The sequence below is a fragment of the Trematomus bernacchii genome, unplaced genomic scaffold (genome assembly GCF_902827165.1).
Source record: "Trematomus bernacchii unplaced genomic scaffold, fTreBer1.1, whole genome shotgun sequence".
Classification (NCBI taxonomy): Eukaryota; Metazoa; Chordata; class Actinopteri; order Perciformes; family Nototheniidae; genus Trematomus; species Trematomus bernacchii.
The window spans coordinates 20,754,556-20,778,413 of NW_022987564.1; the positions used below are offsets into that span (position 1 = coordinate 20,754,556).

Sequence of the window (23,858 nt, forward strand, 5' to 3'; positions counted from 1 at the left end):
TATATATATGTTCCACTGCAAATAAGATATTGTTCTCTTCCACTGAAGTTGAGAGATCTTATGGGACCTTTTACCACTGTATGATTACTTAAAAACAAATATGCTTGTGATTTGAAAATGATTTTGGAAGTGTTTTGGCTTATTGAAAACCACATATTTTATATTACTGCTTATAATTTTCCAAAGCAAATAATTAGACTCAAATACTGTAAATGTTCTTTCCTCCAAGCAGCCATTGATTATAGGACACTATAAAAGTCACCTGCAGTGACTGAAAGCACTTTTTGTAGCACACTTATGGTTTCAGTAAAGAGAGACACAGCTGACAAAGACACAAACTATTTGATTAGCCATCATTCATGATACTCATTTCACAAAAAATGTAATTCAAACAATGTTTCATTATTTTTTACATTACAAAGAAAACAAACGATTTTTATGTCCCAACTCAAGGCTACACATTTACCATTATTTCAATTGCTAGATATTAATATAAATATTTTAGCAATATATAACATTATATATATACACACGAGCATAAAACATGTAGATACATCATTCTTAAAACACCAACTGAGAGCCAATAATTGAGGCGATACTGCTAAAATAGGGAGGGAGAAGTAATGATTCACACGGGAGTAAAAGAGTATAGTAAAAGATACACATTTAAATTGAAAAATAAAAGAATTTAGAACTGTACATAGAGAGAAGGAAGATGGAAAGAAGGATAGAGGACAGAAAGAAAAATGTGTGAACGTTGTGGGGGTCTGTTAGCTGAGTTTGAGGCCGAGGCAGAGAGCCAGCTCGTTCTTCTGGATCTTTCCGTCTCCGTTGATGTCGCGGTGACCCATCAGAGCTTTCCTGAACTTGTCCAGGTCTGTGCCACTGATGCTGGGTTGGAGGAGAGGGTCGGGGGGTGGTAGAGTTAGAGAGAGGTCAGAAGACTCCTGATGAATGACACTTGACTGATATCTGATCAATAACATTGTGTATCAGCTCTGTATAAGGGAATCTAAGGGCACCTTCACCAGCTCCATCATATATTTGACAAATCCATCCACCTCAGGGCCCTCCAGCTCACCCGTCTTACTCTAGAAGGCATACTTTTTTTATTCTCTCAGTTTTTAAATCTGTTGTTAAGTTACACACATGCCTAACCGGACCTATACACATTAGGCCCGAAATACACAAACATATGCATTATATGACAATCAATTCAGCAGCATGGAATAAAGCATAAACTGCAATGTTTCTGAAGATATTGTTTTAAGTGATACAAGTTTGTCATGTGTAGTCCAATAAACCTCATTAGGAACCACAGAGTCTGACACTTTGAAATAATGTTGGACACTCATCCTTGAAAGTTCTCAGCCTTTCAAATGTTAAGTGAAGAACATTCTTAGTCAAGTCTTTTAAACTTGCTGTCAATACATATTTGCAAACACATTACTGTGAGCTGCTGTTCACAATGTTATTGTACCTAGCCAGGAAAACAAACCCCTGAAGTTCAAAGGAAACAAGCAAGTGGTTGTGGACATGTTCAGGAAGTAAGGGTGCAGCACTGTCTACAGCACAGCACAAGTACAGTTTCAAAGAACATCCAAAGAGTGTGTGTTCCAATTATTTTATTAAATTCAAAGTTGATGCCAGTTCAGACTGCTTCCAGGCAAGTCCAGGAACCTGAGAACAGAAAATACAATTTAGAACATTTGCAAAGCATTTCCCTTACTTCATTGTAGCAATCTTTAAGTTAAACCAACTTACAGTTAGGAAGGTCAATGATGTCTGTTCTACACTGGCACCAGTTGCTGTTGCCACCTGGGCTGGTACAGGAATGACATTGGAATTTCTTGGGTCAACATTCAAGTGCGAGTTTGAGTCAGTGGCCTGCACATTAGAGCCAGAAGCAACACTTCCTTGGGAAGGAATGTCCCACATGCCAGCTTTACTTTGGAGCACCCCTTGCAGGGGTTTGGTCTGCTGAGGTTTGGGCTGCTGAGGGTTTGAAGGGTAGGTAGGATGCTGAGGTTTGGGCTGGTACGTAGACTGCAGGGGACTTGAAAGGTTGGTAGCCCGCTGGGGATTCAAAGGGTATGCTGGCTGGTAGGGCTTGGCCTGCATATTAGAACCAGAAGCAACACTTCCTTCAGAAGGAATGTCCCACATGCCAGCTTTACTTTGGAGCACCCCTTGCAGGGGTTCGGCCTGCTGAGGCTTGGCCTGCTGAGGATTTGAAGGGTAGGCAGGATGCTGGGGTTTTGGCCGGTACCTAGACTGCAGGGGATTTGAAGGGTAGGAAGGCTGCTGGGGTTTTGGCCGGTACCTAGACTGCAGGGGACTTGAAGGGTTGGTAGCCCGCTGGGGATTCAAAGGGTATGCTGGCTGGTAGGGCTTGGCCTGCACATTAGAGCCAGAAGCAACACTTCCTTCGGAAGGAATGTCCCACATGCCAGCTTTACTTTGGAGCACCCCTTGCAGGGGTTCGGCCTGCTGAGGCTTGGCCTGCTGAGGATTTGAAGGGTAGGCAGGATGCTGGGGTTTTGGCCGGTACCTAGACTGCAGGGGATTTGAAGGGTAGGAAGGCTGCTGGGGTTTTGGCCGGTACCTAGACTGCAGGGGACTTGAAGGGTTGGTAGCCCGCTGGGGATTCAAAGGGTATGCTGGCTGGTAGGGCTTGGCCTGCACATTAGAGCCAGAAGCAACACTTACTTCGGAAGGAATGTCCCACATGCCAGCTTTACTTTGGAGCACCCCTTGCAAGGGTTCGGCCTGCTGAGGCTTGGCCTGCTGAGGATTTGAAGGGTAGGCAGGATGCTGGGGTTTTGGCCGGTACCTAGACTGCAGGGGATTTGAAGGGTAGGCAGGATGCTGGGGTTTTGGCCGGTACCTAGACTGCAGGGGATTTGAAGGGTTGGTAGCCCGCTGGGGATTCAAAGGGTATGCTGGCTGGTAGGGCTTGGCCTGCACATTAGAGCCAGAAGCAACACTTACTTCGGAAGGAATGTCCCACATGCCAGCTTTACTTTGGAGCACCCCTTGCAGGGGTTCGGCCTGCTGAGGATTTGAAGGGTAGGCAGGATGCTGGGGTTTTGGCTGGTACCTAGACTGCAGGGGATTTGAAGGGTAGGAAGGCTGCTGGGGTTTTGGCCGGTACCTAGACTGCAGGGGACTTGAAGGGTTGGTAGCCTGCTGAGGATTTGAAGGGTAGGAAGGCTGGTTGGCCTTGGTCTGCTGGGGTTTAGGCCGGTACCTAGACTGCAGGGGATTTGAAGAGTTTGTGGCCTGCTGAAGTTTCAAAGGGTAGGAGGGCTGGTAGGGCTTGGCCTGCTGAGGAATTGAAGGATTTGCATCCTGCTGAGGTTTGGGTCGGTACCAAGACTGCAGGGGATTTGAAGGGTTGGCGGCCTGCTGAGGTTTGGGCTGGTGGGGCTTTGGAAGGTTTTTGGGCTGCTGGGGCTTGGATGGCACTGCAGAGTAGGGACCAGAGTGCATCACAATTGCAGAACTTGAAGCAATACCAGACTGAAAAGAGTTTGGATTATGGGGCAAAGGGAAAGCCCACGGCGCAGCTTTGGTTGGAAGGACACCATTTGCACTAGGGTTAGCTTGAGGTAGTTGGTTTGGTTTACGAATTATTGGTTGGCTTGGCCCGTAACTAGAAACACTTCCCTCAGGACTGTAACCATCTACTTGCCTACCATGAGAGCCACTATAACCTCTTGCACTTGGTGCAGCAGCTGGCTTCAGAGTCTCAGATAAAGCCCCATCAGCATGAAAGGGTGAATAACTACCCAAAACCCTCTCAGGCTGTGCTGAACTATCATCACTGGAAGTGGAAGCAGGTTTAAGAACTCTTGAAAAATCAAAGTGAGGTGTAATGCCACTGGAGCCTCCACTTCTGTAGCTGAGTGCTAAAAGGAGAACACATTTTTTAAAAGACAGCCTTATAGGAAAATTATACATTTCAACTGCAGCTTGTGAACCATAAATCCTTACCCTTTGCTTGCTGCCCAAAAATCAAGAGTGAGAGCACAAGAACTCTAAGAAAAGAGGAATTAAACATGAGCCAACCAAAAACAGTTAAGTAGAATAAATATAAGAAATCTGCCAAAATAAGAATATCTTACCTCACACACAATTCAAAATACATTTTTGGTGTAAACCTGAAACCAAACAGTCTGTAAGCGGTGTGCAGCAAATACAAAAATAATCTATTGTTCCAGATTCATGACTGCTGCAAAGACAGTGCTGCTTTTAAAGTGTTGGTATATGAGCTGACCAATCATCGCACTGATGAAGTCATTGGAATCAGCTTGGGAACTCCGCCCTCTGGCAACCTGGGCAGGTGTTCACACTTTAGCTAATTTGACACATTTCATTCTGTCAGCAGATCTGATTTAAAAGTCAGTTTAACCAAATGATAACCTTTAACTGGCCGCTAGGCAAAATTCCCCTGACAGGCGATAATAGTTTGATAGTAGTTTTGTGTTTGTTTATTGAGGTTTTGATTTAATTTTCCTCCTTCAATACCACAGAGGTATGAGTAAGACCCAGAAACTAAGACCTAAAAAGTGTAAGCTTTTGATCTTAAAACACTATGAAATGACAAGCTGTATTCAAATCAAACACATATGTATACATATTAACATATGTTTAAGATTTAATTTATATATATGTTCCACTGCAAATAAGATATTGTTCTCTTCCACTGAAGTTGAGAGATCTTATGGGACCTTTTACCACTGTATGATTACTTAAAAACAAATATGCTTGTGATTTGAAAATGATTTTGGAAGTGTTTTGGCTTATTGAAAACCACATTTTATATTACTGCTTATAATTTTCCAAAGCAAATAATTAGACTCAAATACTGTAAATGTTCTTTCCTCCAAGCAGCCATTGATTATAGGACACTATAAAAGTCACCTGCAGTGACTGAAAGCCCTTTTTGTAGCACACTTATGGTTTCAGTAAAGAGAGACACAGCTGACAGACACAAACTATTTGATTAGCCATCATTCATGATACTCGTTTCACAAAAAATGTAATTCAAACAATGTTTCATTATTTTTTACATTACAAAGAAAACAAACAATTTTTATGTCCCAACTCAAGGCTACACATTTACCATTATTTCAATTGCTAGATATTAATATAAATAGTTTAGCAATATATAACATTATATATATATATACACGAGCATAAAACATGTAGATACATCATTCTTAAAACACCAACTGAGAGCCAATAATTGAGGCGATACTGCTAAAATAGGGAGGGAGAAGTAATGATTCAGACGGGAGTAAAAGAGTATAGTAAAAGATACACATTTAAATTGAAAAATAAAATAATTTAGAACTGTACATAGAGAGAAGGAAGATGGAAAGAAGGATAGAGGACAGAAAGAAAAATGTGTGAACGTTGTGGGGGTCTGTTAGCTGAGTTTGAGGCCGAGGCAGAGAGCCAGCTCGTTCTTCTGGATCTTTCCGTCTCCGTTGATGTCGCGGTGACCCATCAGAGCTTTCCTGAACTTGTCCAGGTCTGTGCCACTGATGCTGGGCTGGAGGAGAGGGTCGGGGGGTGGTAGTGTTAGAGAGAGGTCAGAAGACTCCTGATGAATGACACTTGACTGATATCTGATCAATAACATTGTGTATCAGCTCTGTATAAGGGAATCTAAGGGCACCTTCACCAGCACCATCATATATTTGACAAATCCATCCACCTCAGGGCCCTCCAGCTCACCCGTCTTACTCTAGAAGGCATACTTTTTTTATTCTCTCAGTTTTTAAATCTGTTGTTAACAGTTACACACATGCCTAACCGGACCTATACACATTAGGCCCGAAATACAAACATATGCATTATATGACAATCAATTCAGCAGCATGGAATAAAGCATAAACTGCAATGTTTCTGAAGATATTGTTTTAAGTGATACAAGTTTGTCATGTGTAGTCCAATAAACCTCATTAGGAACCACAGAGTCTGACACTTTGAAATAATGTTGGACACTCATCCTTGAAAGTTCTCAGCCTTTAAAATGTTTAGTGAAGAACATTCTTAGTCAAGTCTTTTAAACTTGCTGTCAATACATATTTGCAAACACATTACTGTGAGCTGCTGTTCACAATGTTATTGTACCTAGCCAGGAAAACAAACCCCTGAAGTTCAAAGGAAACAAGCAAGTGGTTGTGTTCAGGAAGTAAGGGTGCAGCACTGTCTACAGCACAGCACAAGTACAGTTTCAAAGAACATCCAAAGAGTGTGTGTTCCAATTATTTTATTAAATTCAAAGTTGATGCCAGTTCAGACTGCTTCCAGGCAAGTCCAGGAACCTGAGAACAGAAAATACAATTTAGAACATTTGCAAAGCATTTCCCTTACTTCATTGTAGCAATCTTTAAGTTAAACCAACTTACAGTTAGGAAGGTCAATGATGTCTGTTCTACACTGGCACCAGTTGCTGTTGCCACCTGGGCTGGTACAGGAATGACATTGGAATTTCTCTCAAACTTCTTGGGTCAACATTCAAGTGCGAGTTTGAGTCAGTGGGCTGCACATTAGAGCCAGAAGCAACACTTCCTTCGAAAGGAATGTCCCCACATGCCAGCTTTACTTTGGAGCACCCCTTGCAGGGGTTTGGCCTGCTGAGGTTTGGGCTGCTGAGGGTTTGAAGGGTATAATGGCTGGTAGGGCTTGGCCTGCTGAGGATTTGAAGGGTAGGAACGTTGGTAGGGCTTGGCCTGCTGAGGATTTGAAGGGTAGGAACGCTGGTCGGGCTTGGCCTGCTGAGGATTTGAAGTGTAGGAAGGCTGGTCGGGCTTGGCCTGCTGAGGATTTGAAGGGTAGGAACGCTGGTGGGGCTTGGCCTGCTGAGGATTTGAAGGGTAGGAACGCTGGTAGGGCTTGGCCTGCTGAGGATTTGAAGTGTAGGAAGGCTGGTCGGGCTTAGCCTGCTGAGGATTTGAAGGGTAGGAACGCTGGTCGGGCTTAGCCTGCTGAGGATTTGAAGGGTAGGAACGCTGGTAGGGCTTGGCCTGCTGAGGGTTTGAAGTGTAGGAAGGCTGGTTGGGCTTGGTCTGCTGGGGTTTGGGCCGGTACCTAGACTGCAGGGGATTTGAAGGGTTTGTGGCCTGCTGGAGTTTCAAAGGGTAGGAGGGCTGGTAGGGCTTGGCCTGCTGAGGAATTGAAGGATTTGCAGCCTGCTGAGGTTTGGGTCTGTACCAAGACTGCAGGGGATTTGAAGGGTTGGCGGCCTGCTGAGGTTTGGGCTGGTGGGGCTTAGGCTTGTAGCGGGCCTGCTGGGGCTTTGGAAGGTTTTTGGGCTGCTGGGGCTTGGATGGCACTGCAGAGTAGGGACCAGAGTGCATCACAATTGCAGAACTTGAAGCAATACCAGACTGAAAAGAGTTTGGATTATGGGGCAAAGGGAAAGCCCACGGCGCAGCTTTGGTTGGAAGGACACCATTTGCACTAGGGTTAACTTGAGGTAGTTGGTTTGGTTTACGAATTATTGGTTGGCTTGGCCCGTAACTAGAAACACTTCCCTCAGGACTGTAACCATCTACTTGCCTACCATGAGAGCCACTATAACCTCTTGCACTTGGTGCAGCAGCTTGCTTCAGAGTCTCAGATAAAGCCCCATCAGCATGAAAGGGTGAATAACTACCCAAAACCCTCTCAGGCTGTGCTGAACTATCATCACTGGAAGTGGAAGCAGGTTTAAGAACTCTTGAAAAATCAAAGTGAGGTGTAATGCCACTGGAGCCTCCACTTCTGTAGCTGAGTGCTAAAAGGAGAACACATTTTTAAAAGACAGCCTTATAGGAAAATTATACATTTCAACTGCAGCTTGTGAACCATAAATCCTTACCCTTTGCTTGCTGCCCAAAAATCAAGAGTGAGAGCACAAGAACTCTAAGAAAAGAGGAATTAAACATGAGCCAACCAAAAACAGTTAAGTAGAATAAATATAAGAAATCTGCCAAAATAAGAATATCTTACCTCACACACAATTCAAAATACATTTTTGTTGTAAAACTGAAACCAAACAGTCTGTAAGCGGTGTGCAGCAAATACAAAAATAATCTATTGTTCCAGATTCATGACTGCTGCAAAGACAGTGGTCCTTTTAAAGTGTCGGTGCATGAGCTGACCAATCATCGCACTGATGAAGTCATTGGAATCAGCTTGGGAACTCCGCCCTCTGGCAACCTGGGCAGGTGTTCACACTTTAGCTAATTTGACACATTTCAACATTTCAGTCAGTTTAACCAAATGATAACCTTTACCTGGCCGCTAGGCAAAATTCCCCTGACAGGCGATAATAGTTTGATAGTAGTTTTGTTTTTGTTTATTGAGGTTTTGATTGAATTTTCCTCCTTCAATACCACAGAGGTATGAGTAAGACCCAGAAACTAAGACCTAAAAAGTGTAAGCTTTTGATCTTAAAACACTATGAAATGACAAGCTGTATTAAAATCAAACACGTATGTATACATATTAACATATGTTTAAGATTTAATTTATATATATGTTCCACTGCAAATAAGATATTGTTCTCTTCCACTGAAGTTGAGAGATCTTATGGGACCTTTTACCACTGTATGATTACTTAAAAACAAATATGCTTGTGATTTGAAAATGATTTTGGAAGTGTTTTGGCTTATTGAAAACCACATATTTTATATTACTGCTTATAATTTTCCAAAGCAAATAATTAGACTCAAATACTGTAAATGTTCTTTCCTCCAAGCAGCCATTGATTATAGGACACTATAAAAGTCACCTGCAGTGACTGAAAGCACTTTTTGTAGCACACTTATGGTTTCAGTAAAGAGAGACACAGCTGACAGACACAAACTATTTGATTAGCCATCATTCATGATACTCGTTTCACAAAAAATGTAATTCAAACAATGTTTCATTATTTTTTACATTACAAAGAAAACAAACGATTTTTATGTCCCAACTCAAGGCTACACATTTACCATTATTTCAATTGCTAGATATTAATATAAATATTTTAGCAATATATAACATTATATATATACACACGAGCATAAAACATGTAGATACATCATTCTTAAAACACCAACTGAGAGCCAATAATTGAGGCGATACTGCTAAAATAGGGAGGGAGAAGTAATGATTCACACGGGAGTAAAAGAGTATAGTAAAAGATACACATTTAAATTGAAAAATAAAAGAATTTAGAACTGTACATAGAGAGAAGGAAGATGGAAAGAAGGATAGAGGACAGAAAGAAAAATGTGTGAACGTTGTGGGGGTCTGTTAGCTGAGTTTGAGGCCGAGGCAGAGAGCCAGCTCGTTCTTCTGGATCTTTCCGTCTCCGTTGATGTCGCGGTGACCCATCAGAGCTTTCCTGAACTTGTCCAGGTCTGTGCCACTGATGCTGGGTTGGAGGAGAGGGTCGGGGGGTGGTAGAGTTAGAGAGAGGTCAGAAGACTCCTGATGAATGACACTTGACTGATATCTGATCAATAACATTGTGTATCAGCTCTGTATAAGGGAATCTAAGGGCACCTTCACCAGCTCCATCATATCTTTGACAAATCCATCCACCTCAGGGCCCTCCAGCTCACCCGTCTTACTCTAGAAGGCATACTTTTTTTATTCTCTCAGTTTTTCAATCTGTTGTTAACAGTTACACACATGCCTAACAGGACCTATACACATTAGGCCAGAAATACACAAACATATGCATTATATGACAATCAATTCAGCAGCATGGAATAAAGCATAAACTGCAATGTTTCTGAAGATATTGTTTTAAGTGATACAAGTTTGTCATGTGTAGTCCAATAAACCTCATTAGGAACCACAGAGTCTGACACTTTGAAATAATGTTGGACACTCATCCTTGAAAGTTCTCAGCCTTTCAAATGTTAAGTGAAGAACATTCTTAGTCAAGTCTTTTAAACTTGCTGTCAATACATATTTGCAAACACATTACTGTGAGCTGCTGTTCACAATGTTATTGTACCTAGCCAGGAAAACAAACCCCTGAAGTTCAAAGGAAACAAGCAAGTGGTTGTGGACATGTTCAGGAAGTAAGGGTGCAGCACTGTCTACAGCACAGCACAAGTACAGTTTCAAAGAACATCCAAAGAGTGTGTGTTCCAATTATTTTATTAAATTCAAAGTTGATGCCAGTTCAGACTGCTTCCAGGCAAGTCCAGGAACCTGAGAACAGAAAATACAATTTAGAACATTTGCAAAGCATTTCCCTTACTTCATTGTAGCAATCTTTAAGTTAAACCAACTTACAGTTAGGAAGGTCAATGATGTCTGTTCTACACTGGCACCAGTTGCTGTTGCCACCTGGGCTGGTACAGGAATGACATTGGAATTTCTTGGGTCAACATTCAAGTGCGAGTTTGAGTCAGTGGCCTGCACATTAGAGCCAGAAGCAACACTTCCTTGGGAAGGAATGTCCCACATGCCAGCTTTACTTTGGAGCACCCCTTGCAGGGGTTTGGTCTGCTGAGGTTTGGGCTGCTGAGGGTTTGAAGGGTAGGTAGGATGCTGAGGTTTGGGCTGGTACGTAGACTGCAGGGGACTTGAAAGGATGGTAGCCCGCTGGGGATTCAAAGGGTATGCTGGCTGGTAGGGCTTGGCCTGCATATTAGAACCAGAAGCAACACTTCCTTCAGAAGGAATGTCCCACATGCCAGCTTTACTTTGGAGCACCACTTGCAGGGGTTCGGCCTGCTGAGGATTTGAAGGGTAGGCAGGATGCTGGGGTTTTGGCCGGTACGTAGACTGCAGGGGATTTGAAGGGTAGGAAGGCTGCTGGGGTTTTGGCCGGTACCTAGACTGCAGGGGACTTGAAGTGTTGGTAGCCCGCTGGGGATTCAAAGGGTATGCTGGCTGGTAGGGCTTGGCCTGCACATTAGAGCCAGAAGCAACACTTCCTTCGGAAGGAATGTCCCACATGCCAGCTTTACTTTGGAGCACCCCTTGCAGGGGTTCGGCCTGCTGAGGCTTGGCCTGCTGAGGATTTGAAGGGTAGGCAGGATGCTGGGGTTTTGGCCGGTACGTAGACTGCAGGGGATTTGAAGGGTAGGAAGGCTGCTGGGGTTTTGGCCGGTACCTAGACTGCAGGGGACTTGAAGGGTTGGTAGCCCGCAGGGGATTCAAAGGGTATGCTGGCTGGTAGGGCTTGGCCTGCACATTAGAGCCAGAAGCAACACTTCCTTCGGAAGGAATGTCCCACATGCCAGCTTTACTTTGGAGCACCCCTTGCAGGGGTTTGGTCTGCTGAGGTTTGGGCTGCTGAGGGTTTGAAGGGTAGGTAGGATGCTGGGGTTTGGGCTGGTACGTAGACTGCAGGGGACTTGAAGGGTTGGTAGCCCGCTGGGGATTCAAAGGGTATGCTGGCTGGTAGGGCTTGGCCTGCACATTAGAACCAGAAGCAACACTTCCTTCAGAAGGAATGTCCCACATGCCAGCTTTACTTTGGAGCACCCCTTGCAGGGGTTCGGCCTGCTGAGGCTTGGCCTGCTGAGGATTTGAAGGGTAGGCAGGATGCTGGGGTTTTGGCCGGTACCTAGACTGCAGGGGATTTGAAGGGTAGGAAGGCTGCTGGGGTTTTGGCCGGTACCTAGACTGCAGGGGACTTGAAGGGTTGGTAGCCCGCAGGGGATTCAAAGGGTATGCTGGCTGGTAGGGCTTGGCCTGCACATTAGAGCCAGAAGCAACACTTCCTTCGGAAGGAATGTCCCACATGCCAGCTTTACTTTGGAGCACCCCTTGCAGGGGTTCGGCCTGCTGAGGATTTGAAGGGTAGGCAGGATGCTGGGGTTTTGGCCGGTACCTAGACTGCAGGGGACTTGAAGGGTTGGTAGCCCGCTGGGGATTCAAAGGGTATGCTGGCTGGTAGGGCTTGGCCTGCACATTAGAGCCAGAAGCAACACTTCCTTCGGAAGGAATGTCCCACATGCCAGCTTTACTTTGGAGCACCCCTTGCAGGGGTTCGGCCTGCTGAGGATTTGAAGGGTAGGCAGGATGCTGGGGTTTTGGCCAGTACCTAGACTGCAGGGGATTTGAAGGGTAGGAAGGCTGCTGGGGTTTTGGCCGGTACCTAGACTGCAGGGAACTTGAAGGGTTGGTAGCCCACTGGGGATTCAAAGGGTATGCTGGCTGGTAGGGCTTGGCCTGCACATTAGAGCCAGAAGCAACACTTACTTCGGAAGGAATGTCCCACATGCCAGCTTTACTTTGGAGCACCCCTTGCAAGGGTTCGGCCTGCTGAGGCTTGGCCTGCTGAGGATTTGAAGGGTAGGCAGGATGCTGGGGTTTTGGCCGGTACCTAGACTGCAGGGGATTTGAAGGGTAGGCAGGATGCTGGGGTTTTGGCCGGTACCTAGACTGCAGGGGATTTGAAGGGTTGGTAGCCCGCTGGGGATTCAAAGGGTATGCTGGCTGGTAGGGCTTGGCCTGCACATTAGAGCCAGAAGCAACACTTACTTCGGAAGGAATGTCCCACATGCCAGCTTTACTTTGGAGCACCCCTTGCAGGGGTTCGGCCTGCTGAGGATTTGAAGGGTAGGCAGGATGCTGGGGTTTTGGCTGGTACCTAGACTGCAGGGGATTTGAAGGGTAGGAAGGCTGCTGGGGTTTTGGCCGGTACCTAGACTGCAGGGGACTTGAAGGGTTGGTAGCCTGCTGAGGATTTGAAGGGTAGGAAGGCTGGTTGGCCTTGGTCTGCTGGGGTTTAGGCCGGTACCTAGACTGCAGGGGATTTGAAGAGTTTGTGGCCTGCTGAAGTTTCAAAGGGTAGGAGGGCTGGTAGGGCTTGGCCTGCTGAGGAATTGAAGGATTTGCATCCTGCTGAGGTTTGGGTCGGTACCAAGACTGCAGGGGATTTGAAGGGTTGGCGGCCTGCTGAGGTTTGGGCTGGTGGGGCTTTGGAAGGTTTTTGGGCTGCTGGGGCTTGGATGGCACTGCAGAGTAGGGACCAGAGTGCATCACAATTGCAGAACTTGAAGCAATACCAGACTGAAAAGAGTTTGGATTATGGGGCAAAGGGAAAGCCCACGGCGCAGCTTTGGTTGGAAGGACACCATTTGCACTAGGGTTAACTTGAGGTAGTTGGTTTGGTTTACGAATTATTGGTTGGCTTGGCCCGTAACTAGAAACACTTCCCTCAGGACTGTAACCATCTACTTGCCTACCATGAGAGCCACTATAACCTCTTGCACTTGGTGCAGCAGCTTGCTTCAGAGTCTCAGATAAAGCCCCATCAGCATGAAAGGGTGAATAACTACCCAAAACCCTCTCAGGCTGTGCTGAACTATCATCACTGGAAGTGGAAGCAGGTTTAAGAACTCTTGAAAAATCAAAGTGAGGTGTAATGCCACTGGAGCCTCCACTTCTGTAGCTGAGTGCTAAAAGGAGAACACATTTTTTAAAAGACAGCCTTATAGGAAAATTATACATTTCAACTGCAGCTTGTGAACCATAAATCCTTACCCTTTGCTTGCTGCCCAAAAATCAAGAGTGAGAGCACAAGAACTCTAAGAAAAGAGGAATTAAACATGAGCCAACCAAAAACAGTTAAGTAGAATAAATATAAGAAATCTGCCAAAATAAGAATATCTTACCTCACACACAATTCAAAATACATTTTTGGTGTAAAGCTGAAACCAAACAGTCTGTAAGCGGTGTGCAGCAAATACAAAAATAATCTATTGTTCCAGATTCATGACTGCTGCAAAGACAGTGGTCCTTTTAAAGTGTCGGTGCATGAGCTGACCAATCATTGCACTGATGAAGTCATTGGAATCAGCTTGGGAACTCCGCCCTCTGGCAACCTGGGCAGGTGTTCACACTTTAGCTAATTTGACACATTTCAACATTTCAGTCAGTTTAACCAAATGATAACCTTTACCTGGCCGCTAGGCAAAATTCCCCTGACAGGCGATAATAGTTTGATAGTAGTTTTGTTTTTGTTTATTGAGGTTTTGATTGAATTTTCCTCCTTCAATACCACAGAGGTATGAGTAAGACCCAGAAACTAAGACCTAAAAAGTGTAAGCTTTTGATCTTAAAACACTATGAAATGACAAGCTGTATTCAAATCAAACACATATGTATACATATTAACATATGTTGAAGATTTAATTTATATATATGTTCCACTGCAAATAAGATATTGTTCTCTTCCACTGAAGTTGAGAGATCTTATGGGACCTTTTACCACTGTATGATTACTTAAAAACAAATATGCTTGTGATTTGAAAATGATTTTGGAAGTGTTTTGGCTTATTGAAAACCACATTTTATATTACTGCTTATAATTTTCCAAAGCAAATAATTAGACTCAAATACTGTAAATGTTCTTTCCTCCAAGCAGCCATTGATTATAGGACACTATAAAAGTCACCTGCAGTGACTGAAAGCACTTTTTGTAGCACACTTATGGTTTCAGTAAAGAGAGACACAGCTGACAGACACAAACTATTTGATTAGCCATCATTCATGATACTCGTTTCACAAAAAATGTAATTCAAACAATGTTTCATTATTTTTTACATTACAAAGAAAACAAACAATTTTTATGTCCCAACTCAAGGCTACACATTTACCATTATTTCAATTGCTAGATATTAATATAAATAGTTTAGCAATATATAACATTATATATATATACACGAGCATAAAACATGTAGATACATCATTCTTAAAACACCAACTGAGAGCCAATAATTGAGGCGATACTGCTAAAATAGGGAGGGAGAAGTAATGATTCACACGGGAGTAAAAGAGTATAGTAAAAGATACACATTTAAATTGAAAAATAAAATAATTTAGAACTGTACATAGAGAGAAGGAAGATGGAAAGAAGGATAGAGGACAGAAAGAAAAATGTGTGAACGTTGTGGGGGTCTGTTAGCTGAGTTTGAGGCCGAGGCAGAGAGCCAGCTCGTTCTTCTGGATCTTTCCGTCTCCGTTGATGTCGCGGTGACCCATCAGAGCTTTCCTGAACTTGTCCAGGTCTGTGCCACTGATGCTGGGCTGGAGGAGAGGGTCGGGGGGTGGTAGTGTTAGAGAGAGGTCAGAAGACTCCTGATGAATGACACTTGACTGATATCTGATCAATAACATTGTGTATCAGCTCTGTATAAGGGAATCTAAGGGCACCTTCACCAGCACCATCATATATTTGACAAATCCATTCACCTCAGGGCCCTCCAGCTCACCCGTCTTACTCTAGAAGGCATACTTTTTTTATTCTCTCAGTTTTTAAATCTGTTGTTAACAGTTACACACATGCCTAACCGGACCTATACACATTAGGCCCGAAATACAAACATATGCATTATATGACAATCAATTCAGCAGCATGGAATAAAGCATAAACTGCAATGTTTCTGAAGATATTGTTTTAAGTGATACAAGTTTGTCATGTGTAGTCCAATAAACCTCATTAGGAACCACAGAGTCTGACACTTTGAAATAATGTTGGACACTCATCCTTGAAAGTTCTCAGCCTTTAAAATGTTTAGTGAAGAACATTCTTAGTCAAGTCTTTTAAACTTGCCGTCAATACATATTTGCAAACACATTACTGTGAGCTGCTGTTCACAATGTTATTGTACCTAGCCAGGAAAACAAACCCCTGAAGTTCAAAGGAAACAAGCAAGTGGTTGTGGACATGTTCAGGAAGTAAGGGTGCAGCACTGTCTACAGCACAGCACAAGTACAGTTTCAAAGAACATCCAAAGAGTGTGTGTTCCAATTATTTTATTAAATTCAAAGTTGATGCCAGTTCAGACTGCTTCCAGGCAAGTCCAGGAACCTGAGAACAGAAAATACAATTTAGAACATTTGCAAAGCATTTCCCTTACTTCATTGTAGCAATCTTTAAGTTAAACCAACTTACAGTTAGGAAGGTCAATGATGTCTGTTCTACACTGGCACCAGTTGCTGTTGCCACCTGGGCTGGTACAGGAATGACATTAGAATTTCTCTCAAACTTCTTGGGTCAACATTCAAGTGCGAGTTTGAGTCAGTGGGCTGCACATCAGAGCCAGAAGCAACACTTCCTTCGAAAGGAATGTCCCACATGCCAGCTTTACTTTGGAGCACCCCTTGCAGGGGTTTGGCCTGCTGAGGTTTGGGCTGCTGAGGGTTTGAAGGGTATAATGGCTGGTAGGGCTTGGCCTGCTGAGGATTTGAAGGGTAGGAACGCTGGTAGGGCTTGGCCTGCTGAGGATTTGAAGGGTAGGAACGCTGGTCGGGCTTGGCCTGCTGAGGATTTGAAGTGTAGGAAGGCTGGTCGGGCTTGGCCTGCTGAGGATTTGAAGGGTAGGAACGCTGGTAGGGCTTGGCCTGCTGAGGATTTGAAGGGTAGGAACGCTGGTAGGGCTTGGCCTGCTGAGGATTTGAAGGGTAGGAACGCTGGTAGGGCTTGGCCTGCTGAGGATTTGAAGTGTAGGAAGGCTGGTCGGGCTTAGCCTGCTGAGGATTTGAAGGGTAGGAACGCTGGTCGGGCTTAGCCTGCTGAGGATTTGAAGGGTAGGAACGCTGGTAGGGCTTGGCCTGCTGAGGGTTTGAAGTGTAGGAAGGCTGGTTGGGCTTGGTCTGCTGGGGTTTGGGCCGGTACCTAGACTGCAGGGGATTTGAAGGGTTTGTGGCCTGCTGGAGTTTCAAAGGGTAGGAGGGCTGGTAGGGCTTGGCCTGCTGAGGAATTGAAGGATTTGCAGCCTGCTGAGGTTTGGGTCTGTACCAAGACTGCAGGGGATTTGAAGGGTTGGCGGCCTGCTGAGGTTTGGGCTGGTGGGGCTTAGGCTTGTAGCGGGCCTGCTGGGGCTTTGGAAGGTTTTTGGGTTGCTGGGGGCTTGGATGGCACTGCAGAGTAGGGACCAGAGTGCATCACAATTGCAGAACTTGAAGCAATACCAGACTGAAAAGAGTTTGGATTATGGGGCAAAGGGAAAGCCCACGGCGCAGCTTTGGTTGGAAGGACACCATTTGCACTAGGGTTAGCTTGAGGTAGTTGGTTTGGTTTACGAATTATTGGTTGGCTTGGCCCGTAACTAGAAACACTTCCCTCAGGACTGTAACCATCTACTTGCCTACCATGAGAGCCACTATAACCTCTTGCACTTGGTGCAGCAGCTGGCTTCAGAGTCTCAGATAAAGCCCCATCAGCATGAAAGGGTGAATAACTACCCAAAACCCTCTCAGGCTGTGCTGAACTATCATCATTGGAAGTGGAAGCAGGTTTAAGACTTCTTGAAAAATCAAAGTGAGGTGTAATGCCACTGGGGCCTCCACTTCTGTAGCTGAGTGCTAAAGGAAAACACATTTTTTTAAAAGACAGCCTTATAGGAAAATTATACATTTCAACTGCAGCTTGTGAACCATAAATCCTTACCCTTTGCTTGCTGCCCAAAAATCAAGAGTGAGAGCACAAGAACTCTAAGAAAAGAGGAATTAAACATGAGCCAACCAAAAACAGTTAAGTAGAATAAATATAAGAAATCTGCCAAAATAAGAATATCTTACCTCACACACAATTCAAAATACATTTTTGTTGTAAAACTGAAACCTAACAGTCCGTAAGCGGTGTGCAGCAAATACAAAAATAATCTATTGTTCCAGATTCATGACTGCTGCAAAGACAGTGGTCCTTTTAAAGTGTCGGTGCATGAGCTGACCAATCATCGCACTGATGAAGTCATTGGAATCAGCTTGGGAACTCCGCCCTCTGGCAACCTGGGCAGGTGTTCACACTTTAGCTAATTTGACACATTTCAACATTTCAGTCAGTTTAACCAAATGATAACCTTTACCTGGCCGCTAGGCAAAATTCCCCTGACAGGCGATAATAGTTTGATAGTAGTTTTGTTTTTGTTTATTGAGGTTTTGATTGAATTTTCCTCCTTCAATACCACAGAGGTATGAGTAAGACCCAGAAACTAAGACCTAAAAAGTGTAAGCTTTTGATCTTAAAACACTATGAAATGACAAGCTGTATTCAAATCAAACACATATGTATACATATTAACATATGTTTAAGATTTAATTTATATATATGTTCCACTGCAAATAAGATATTGTTCTCTTCCACTGAAGTTGAGAGATCTTATTGGACCTTTTACCACTGTATGATTACTTAAAAACAAATATGCTTGTGATTTGAAAATGATTTTGGAAGTGTTTTGGCTTATTGAAAACCACATTTTATATTACTGCTTATAATTTTCCAAAGCAAATAATTAGACTCAAATACTGTAAATGGTCTTTCCTCCAAGCAGCCATTGATTATAGGACACTATAATGGCGCATTTCCATTGCAGCGCGTAGCTCGCTTTAAGCGTGCCGTGTCGTGCCGTCCCCTTTTTTGGTTGTGCTTCCACTAGGCCTCGTTCCGGCGCAGCACGGCGCGGGGCCACTTTTTCCCCTCTTTTCTGGCCCTAGAAAATTGTGGTTCTATCGGGGCCAACAAGCAGGGCTGAGTCGGGCTGAGTATGCTAAACTAGAGAGAGGAGCGCTGGCAAGAGGGCTAGAACTACAACAAGATGGACATATTTGACCGTGATTTAATTGTAATACACGTTTCAAAATGATGCCGAAGTAACAACATACTGATACCGGTTAGTAAAAACCATGAATTAATGCTTTGTCAAGTCTGCAGACAGACGGCAGGCGAAAAACCTTTTAAAATTCGTGTTTTTCTAGATGGAGATTGGCTAAGCTAACGCAGTATATGCCCCGACCGTCCACACTCACAACGGCCTATACAGACATAAATAAAGCAGCGACTGTATTCACCATGACACAGGCAGTCTGTGGTGTGTACTTGTTTAACTTTTGTCGAGTTTCTGAACATATATAAGGAGCTGTGAGCTCTGAGTGCTCACAGCTAACGGCTGTGTTGTGTTTCTGGATTTCTCATTGAAGATGACGTCACGGCTCCGCCTACACTGCGTTACTATAGTAACTACCCCAGTTCCTAAACTGTAATGGAAGCGCAGCATGAAGTGAGTCGGCCCTGTTAAGGCCCAACGCGGCCAAGCCGTACCGAGCCGTACCGAGTGTGGCCGAGGCCGACCGTGTAGTGGAAATGCGCCATAAAAGTCACCTGCAGTGACTGAAAGCACTTTTTGTAGCACACTTATGGTTTCAGTAAAGAGAGACACAGCTGACAGACACAAACTATTTGATTAGCCATCATTCATGATACTCGTTTCACAAAAAATGTAATTCAAACAATGTTTCATTATTTTTTACATTACAAAGAAAACAAACAATTTTTATGTCCCAACTCAAGGCTACACATTTACCATTATTTCAATTGCTAGATATTAATATAAATATTTTAGCAATATATAACATTATATATATATACACGAGCATAAAACATGTAGATACATCATTCTTAAAACACCAACTGAGAGCCAATAATTGAGGCGATACTGCTAAAATAGGGAGGGAGAAGTAATGATTCAGATGGGAGTAAAAGAGTATAGTAAAAGATACATTTAAATTGAAAAATAAAAGAATTTAGAACTGTACATAGAGAGAAGGAAGATGGAAAGAAGGATAGAGGACAGAAAGAAAAATGTGTGAACGTTGTGGGGGTCTGTTAGCTGAGTTTGAGGCCGAGGCAGAGAGCCAGCTCGTTCTTCTGGATCTTTCCGTCTCCGTTGATGTCGCGGTGACCCATCAGAGCTTTCCTGAACTTGTCCAGGTCTGTGCCACTGATGCTGGGTTGGAGGAGAGGGTCGGGGGGGTGGTAGAGTTAGAGAGAGGTCAGAAGACTCCTGATGAATGACACTTGACTGATATCTGATCAATAACATTGTGTATCAGCTCTGTATAAGGGAATCTAAGGGCACCTTCACCAGCTCCATCATATATTTGACAAATCCATCCACCTCAGGGCCCTCCAGCTCACCCATCTTACTCTAGAAGGCATACTTTTTTTATTCTCTCAGTTTTTAAATCTGTTGTTAAGTTACACACATGCCTAACCGGACCTATACACATTAGGCCCGAAATACAAACATATGCATTATATGACAATCAATTCAGCAGCATGGAATAAAGCATAAACTGCAATGTTTCTGAAGATATTGTTTTAAGTGATACAAGTTTGTCATGTGTAGTCCAATAAACCTCATTAGGAACCACAGAGTCTGACACTTTGAAATAATGTTGGACACTCATCCTTGAAAGTTCTCAGCCTTTAAAATGTTTAGTGAAGAACATTCTTAGTCAAGTCTTTTAAACTTGCTGTCAATACATATTTGCAAACACATTACTGTGAGCTGCTGTTCACAATGTTATTGTACCTAGCCAGGAAAACAAACCCCTGAAGTTCAAAGGAAACAAGCAAGTGGTTGTGGACATGTTCAGGAAGTAAGGGTGCAGCACTGTCTACAGCACAGCACAAGTACAGTTTCAAAGAACATCCAAAGAGTGTGTGTTCCAATTATTTTATTAAATTCAAAGTTGATGCCAGTTCAGACTGCTTCCAGGCAAGTCCAGGAACCTGAGAACAGAAAATACAATTTAGAACATTTGCAAAGCATTTCCCTTACTACATTGTAGCAATCTTCAAGTTAAACCAACTTACAGTTAGGAAGGTCAATGATGTCTGTTCTACACTGGCACCAGTTGCTGTTGCCACCTGGGCTTGTACAGGAATGACATTGGAATTTCTTGGGTCAACATTCAAGTGCGAGTTTGAGTCAGTGGGCCTGCACATTAGAGCCAGAAGCAACACTTCCTTCGGAAGGAATGTCCCACATGCCAGCTTTACTTTGGAGCACCCCTTGCAGGGGTTCGGCCTGCTGAGGCTTGGCCTGCTGAGGATTTGAAGGGTAGGCAGGATGCTGGGGTTTTGGCCGGTACGTAGCCCGCTGGGGATTCAAAGGGTATGCTGTCTGGTAGGGCTTGGCCTGCACATTAGAGCCAGAAGCAACACTTCCTTCGGAAGGAATGTCCCACATGCCAGCTTTACTTTGGAGCACCCCTTGCAGGGGTTCGGCCTGCTGAGGATTTGAAGGGTAGGCAGGATGCTGGGGTTTTGGCCGGTACCTAGACTGCAGGGGATTTGAAGGGTAGGAAGGCTGCTGGGGTTTTGGCCGGTACCTAGACTGCAGGGAACTTGAAGGGTTGGTAGCCCACTCGAGATTCAAAGGGTATGCTGGCTGGTAGGGCTTGGCCTGCACATTAGAGCCAGAAGCAACACTTACTTCGGAAGGAATGTCCCACATGCCAGCTTTACTTTGGAGCACCCCTTGCAAGGGTTCGGCCTGCTGAGGATTTGAAGGGTAGGCAGGATGCTGGGGTTTTGGCCGGTACCTAGACTGCAGGGGATTTGAAGGGTAGGCAGGATGCTGGGGTTTTGGCCGGTACCTAGACTGCAGGGGATTTGAAGGGTTGGTAGCCCGCTGGGGATTCAAAGGGTATGCTGGCTGGTAGGGCTTGGCCTGCACATTAGAGCCAGAAGCAACACTTACTTCGGAAGGAATGTCCCACATGCCAGCTTTACTTTGGAGCACCCCTTGCAGGGGTTCGGCCTGCTGAGGATTTGAAGGGTAGGCAGGATGCTGGGGTTTTGGCCGGTACCTAGACTGCAGGGGATTTGAAGGGTAGGAAGGCTGCTGGGGTTTTGGCCGGTACCTAGACTGCAGGGAACTTGAAGGGTTGGTAGCCCACTGGAGATTCAAAGGGTATGCTGGCTGGTAGGGCTTGGCCTGCACATTAGAGCCAGAAGCAACACTTACTTCGGAAGGAATGTCCCACATGCCAGCTTTACTTTGGAGCACCCCTTGCAAGGGTTCGGCCTGCTGAGGCTTGGCCTGCTGAGGATTTGAAGGGTAGGCAGGATGCTGGGGTTTTGGCCGGTACCTAGACTGCAGGGGATTTGAAGGGTAGGCAGGATGCTGGGGTTTTGGCCGGTACCTAGACTGCAGGGGATTTGAAGGGTTGGTAGCCCGCTGGGGATTCAAAGGGTATGCTGGCTGGTAGGGCTTGGCCTGCACATTAGAGCCAGAAGCAACACTTACTTCGGAAGGAATGTCCCACATGCCAGCTTTACTTTGGAGCACCCCTTGCAGGGGTTCGGCCTGCTGAGGATTTGAAGGGTAGGCAGGATGCTGGGGTTTTGGCAGGTACCTAGACTGCAGGGGATTTGAAGGGTAGGAAGGCTGCTGGGGTTTTGGCCGGTACCTAGACTGCAGGGAACTTGAAGGGTTGGTAGCCCGCTGGGGATTCAAAGGGTATGCTGGCTGGTAGGGCTTGCCCTGCACATTAGAGCCAGAAGCAACACTTACTTCGGAAGGAATGTCCCACATGCCAGCTTTACTTTGGAGCACCCCTTGCAGGGGTTCGGCCTGCTGAGGCTTGGCCTGCTGAGGATTTGAAGGGTAGGCAGGATGCTGGGGTTTTGGCCGGTACCTAGACTGCAGGGGACTTGAAGGGTTGGAAGGCTGGTTGGCCTTGGTCTGCTGGGGTTTAGGTCGGTACCTAGACTGCAGGGGATTTGAAGAGTTTGTGGCCTGCTGAAGTTTCAAAGGGTAGGAGGGCTGGTAGGGCTTGGCCTGCTGAGGAATTGAAGGATTTGCATCCTGCTGAGGTTTGGGTCGGTACCAAGACTGCAGGGGATTTGAAGGGTTGGCGGCCTGCTGAGGTTTGGGCTGGTGGGGCTTAGGCTTGTAGCGGGCCTGCTGGGGCTTTGGAAGGTTTTTGGGCTGCTGGGGCTTGGATGGCACTGCAGAGTAGGGACCAGAGTGCATCACAAGTGCAGAACTTGAAGCAATGCCAGACTGAAAAGAGTTTGGATTATGGGGCAAAGGGAAAGCCCACTGGGCACCTTTGGTTGGAAGGACACCATTTGCACTAGGATTAGCTTGAGGTAGTTGGTTTGGTTTACTAATTATTGGTTGGCTTGGCCCGTAACTAGAAACACTTCCCTCAGGACTGTAACCATCTACTTGCCTACCATGAGAGCCACTATAACCTCTTGCACTTGGTGCAGCAGCTGGCTTCAGAGTCTCAGATAAAGCCCCATCAGCATGAAAGGGTGAATAACTACCCAAAACCCTCTCAGGCTGTGCTGAACTATCATCACTGGAAGTGGAAGCAGGTTTAAGAACTCTTGAAAAATCAAAGTGAGGTGTAATGCCACTGGAGCCTCCACTTCTGTAGCTGAGTGCTAAAAGGAGAACACATTTTTTAAAAGACAGCCTTATAGGAAAATTATACATTTCAACTGCAGCTTGTGAACCGTAAATCCTTACCCTTTGCTTGCTGCCCAAAAATCAAGAGTGAGAGCACAAGAACTCTAAGAAAAGAGGAATTAAACATGAGCCAACCAAAAACAGTTAAGTAGAATAAATATAAGAAATCTGCCAAAATAAGAATATCTTACCTCACACACAATTCAAAATACATTTTTGGTGTAAACCTGAAACCAAACAGTCTGTAAGCGGTGTGCAGCAAATACAAAAATAATCTATTGTTCCAGATTCATGACTGCTGCAAAGACAGTGCTGCTTTTAAAGTGTTGGTATATGAGCTGACCAATCATCGCACTGATGAAGTCATTGGAATCAGCTTGGGAACTCCGCCCTCTGGCAACCTGGGCAGGTGTTCACACTTTAGCTAATTTGACACATTTCATTCTGTCAGCAGATCTGATTTAAAAGTCAGTTTAACCAAATGATAACCTTTAACTGGCCGCTAGGCAAAATTCCCCTGACAGGCGATAATAGTTTGATAGTAGTTTTGTTTTTGTTTATTGAGGTTTTGATTTAATTTTCCTCCTTCAATACCACAGAGGTATGAGTAAGACCCAGAAACTAAGACCT

The 23,858-nt window shown here is 44.7% G+C and overlaps 1 protein-coding gene and 1 long non-coding RNA gene across 19 annotated transcripts in view; both read right to left on the reverse strand.

Moving 5' to 3' along the window:
• The window catches only part of LOC117478080 (adhesive plaque matrix protein-like), a 68,702-nt gene extending 45,194 nt beyond the window's left edge, over positions 1 to 23,508 (reverse strand). For 2 of the 18 annotated variants that reach the window (XM_034124948.1, XM_034124949.1), the window contains exons 1-6: positions 23,420 to 23,508; positions 23,289 to 23,332; positions 20,742 to 23,203; positions 12,274 to 12,465; positions 11,512 to 12,006; positions 2,770 to 3,051 (exon numbers count right to left, since the gene is read on the reverse strand). In XM_034124948.1, coding sequence (XP_033980839.1) covers positions 2,770 to 3,051; positions 11,512 to 12,006; positions 12,274 to 12,465; positions 20,742 to 23,203; positions 23,289 to 23,332; positions 23,420 to 23,442 — 3,498 coding nt within the window. In that variant the 5' untranslated portion in view covers positions 23,443 to 23,508. Of the gene's footprint in view, positions 1 to 2,769; positions 3,052 to 6,266; positions 6,339 to 6,422; positions 6,599 to 10,137; positions 10,210 to 10,293; positions 10,459 to 10,911; positions 12,007 to 12,273; positions 12,556 to 15,757; positions 15,830 to 15,913; positions 16,711 to 20,741; positions 23,204 to 23,288; positions 23,333 to 23,419 lie in introns of those variants that run through there. The other 16 variants (XM_034124954.1, XM_034124956.1, XM_034124957.1 and 13 more) reach the window with 16 other exon arrangements.
• Positions 16,872 to 17,649, reverse strand: LOC117478089. Its single transcript, XR_004555377.1, has 3 exons — positions 17,542 to 17,649; positions 17,411 to 17,454; positions 16,872 to 17,325 (listed from the first exon to the last, which is right to left on the reverse strand). It is a non-coding gene; the product is annotated as an uncharacterized LOC117478089 (long non-coding RNA).
• Positions 23,509 to 23,858: the final 350 nt, after the last annotated feature.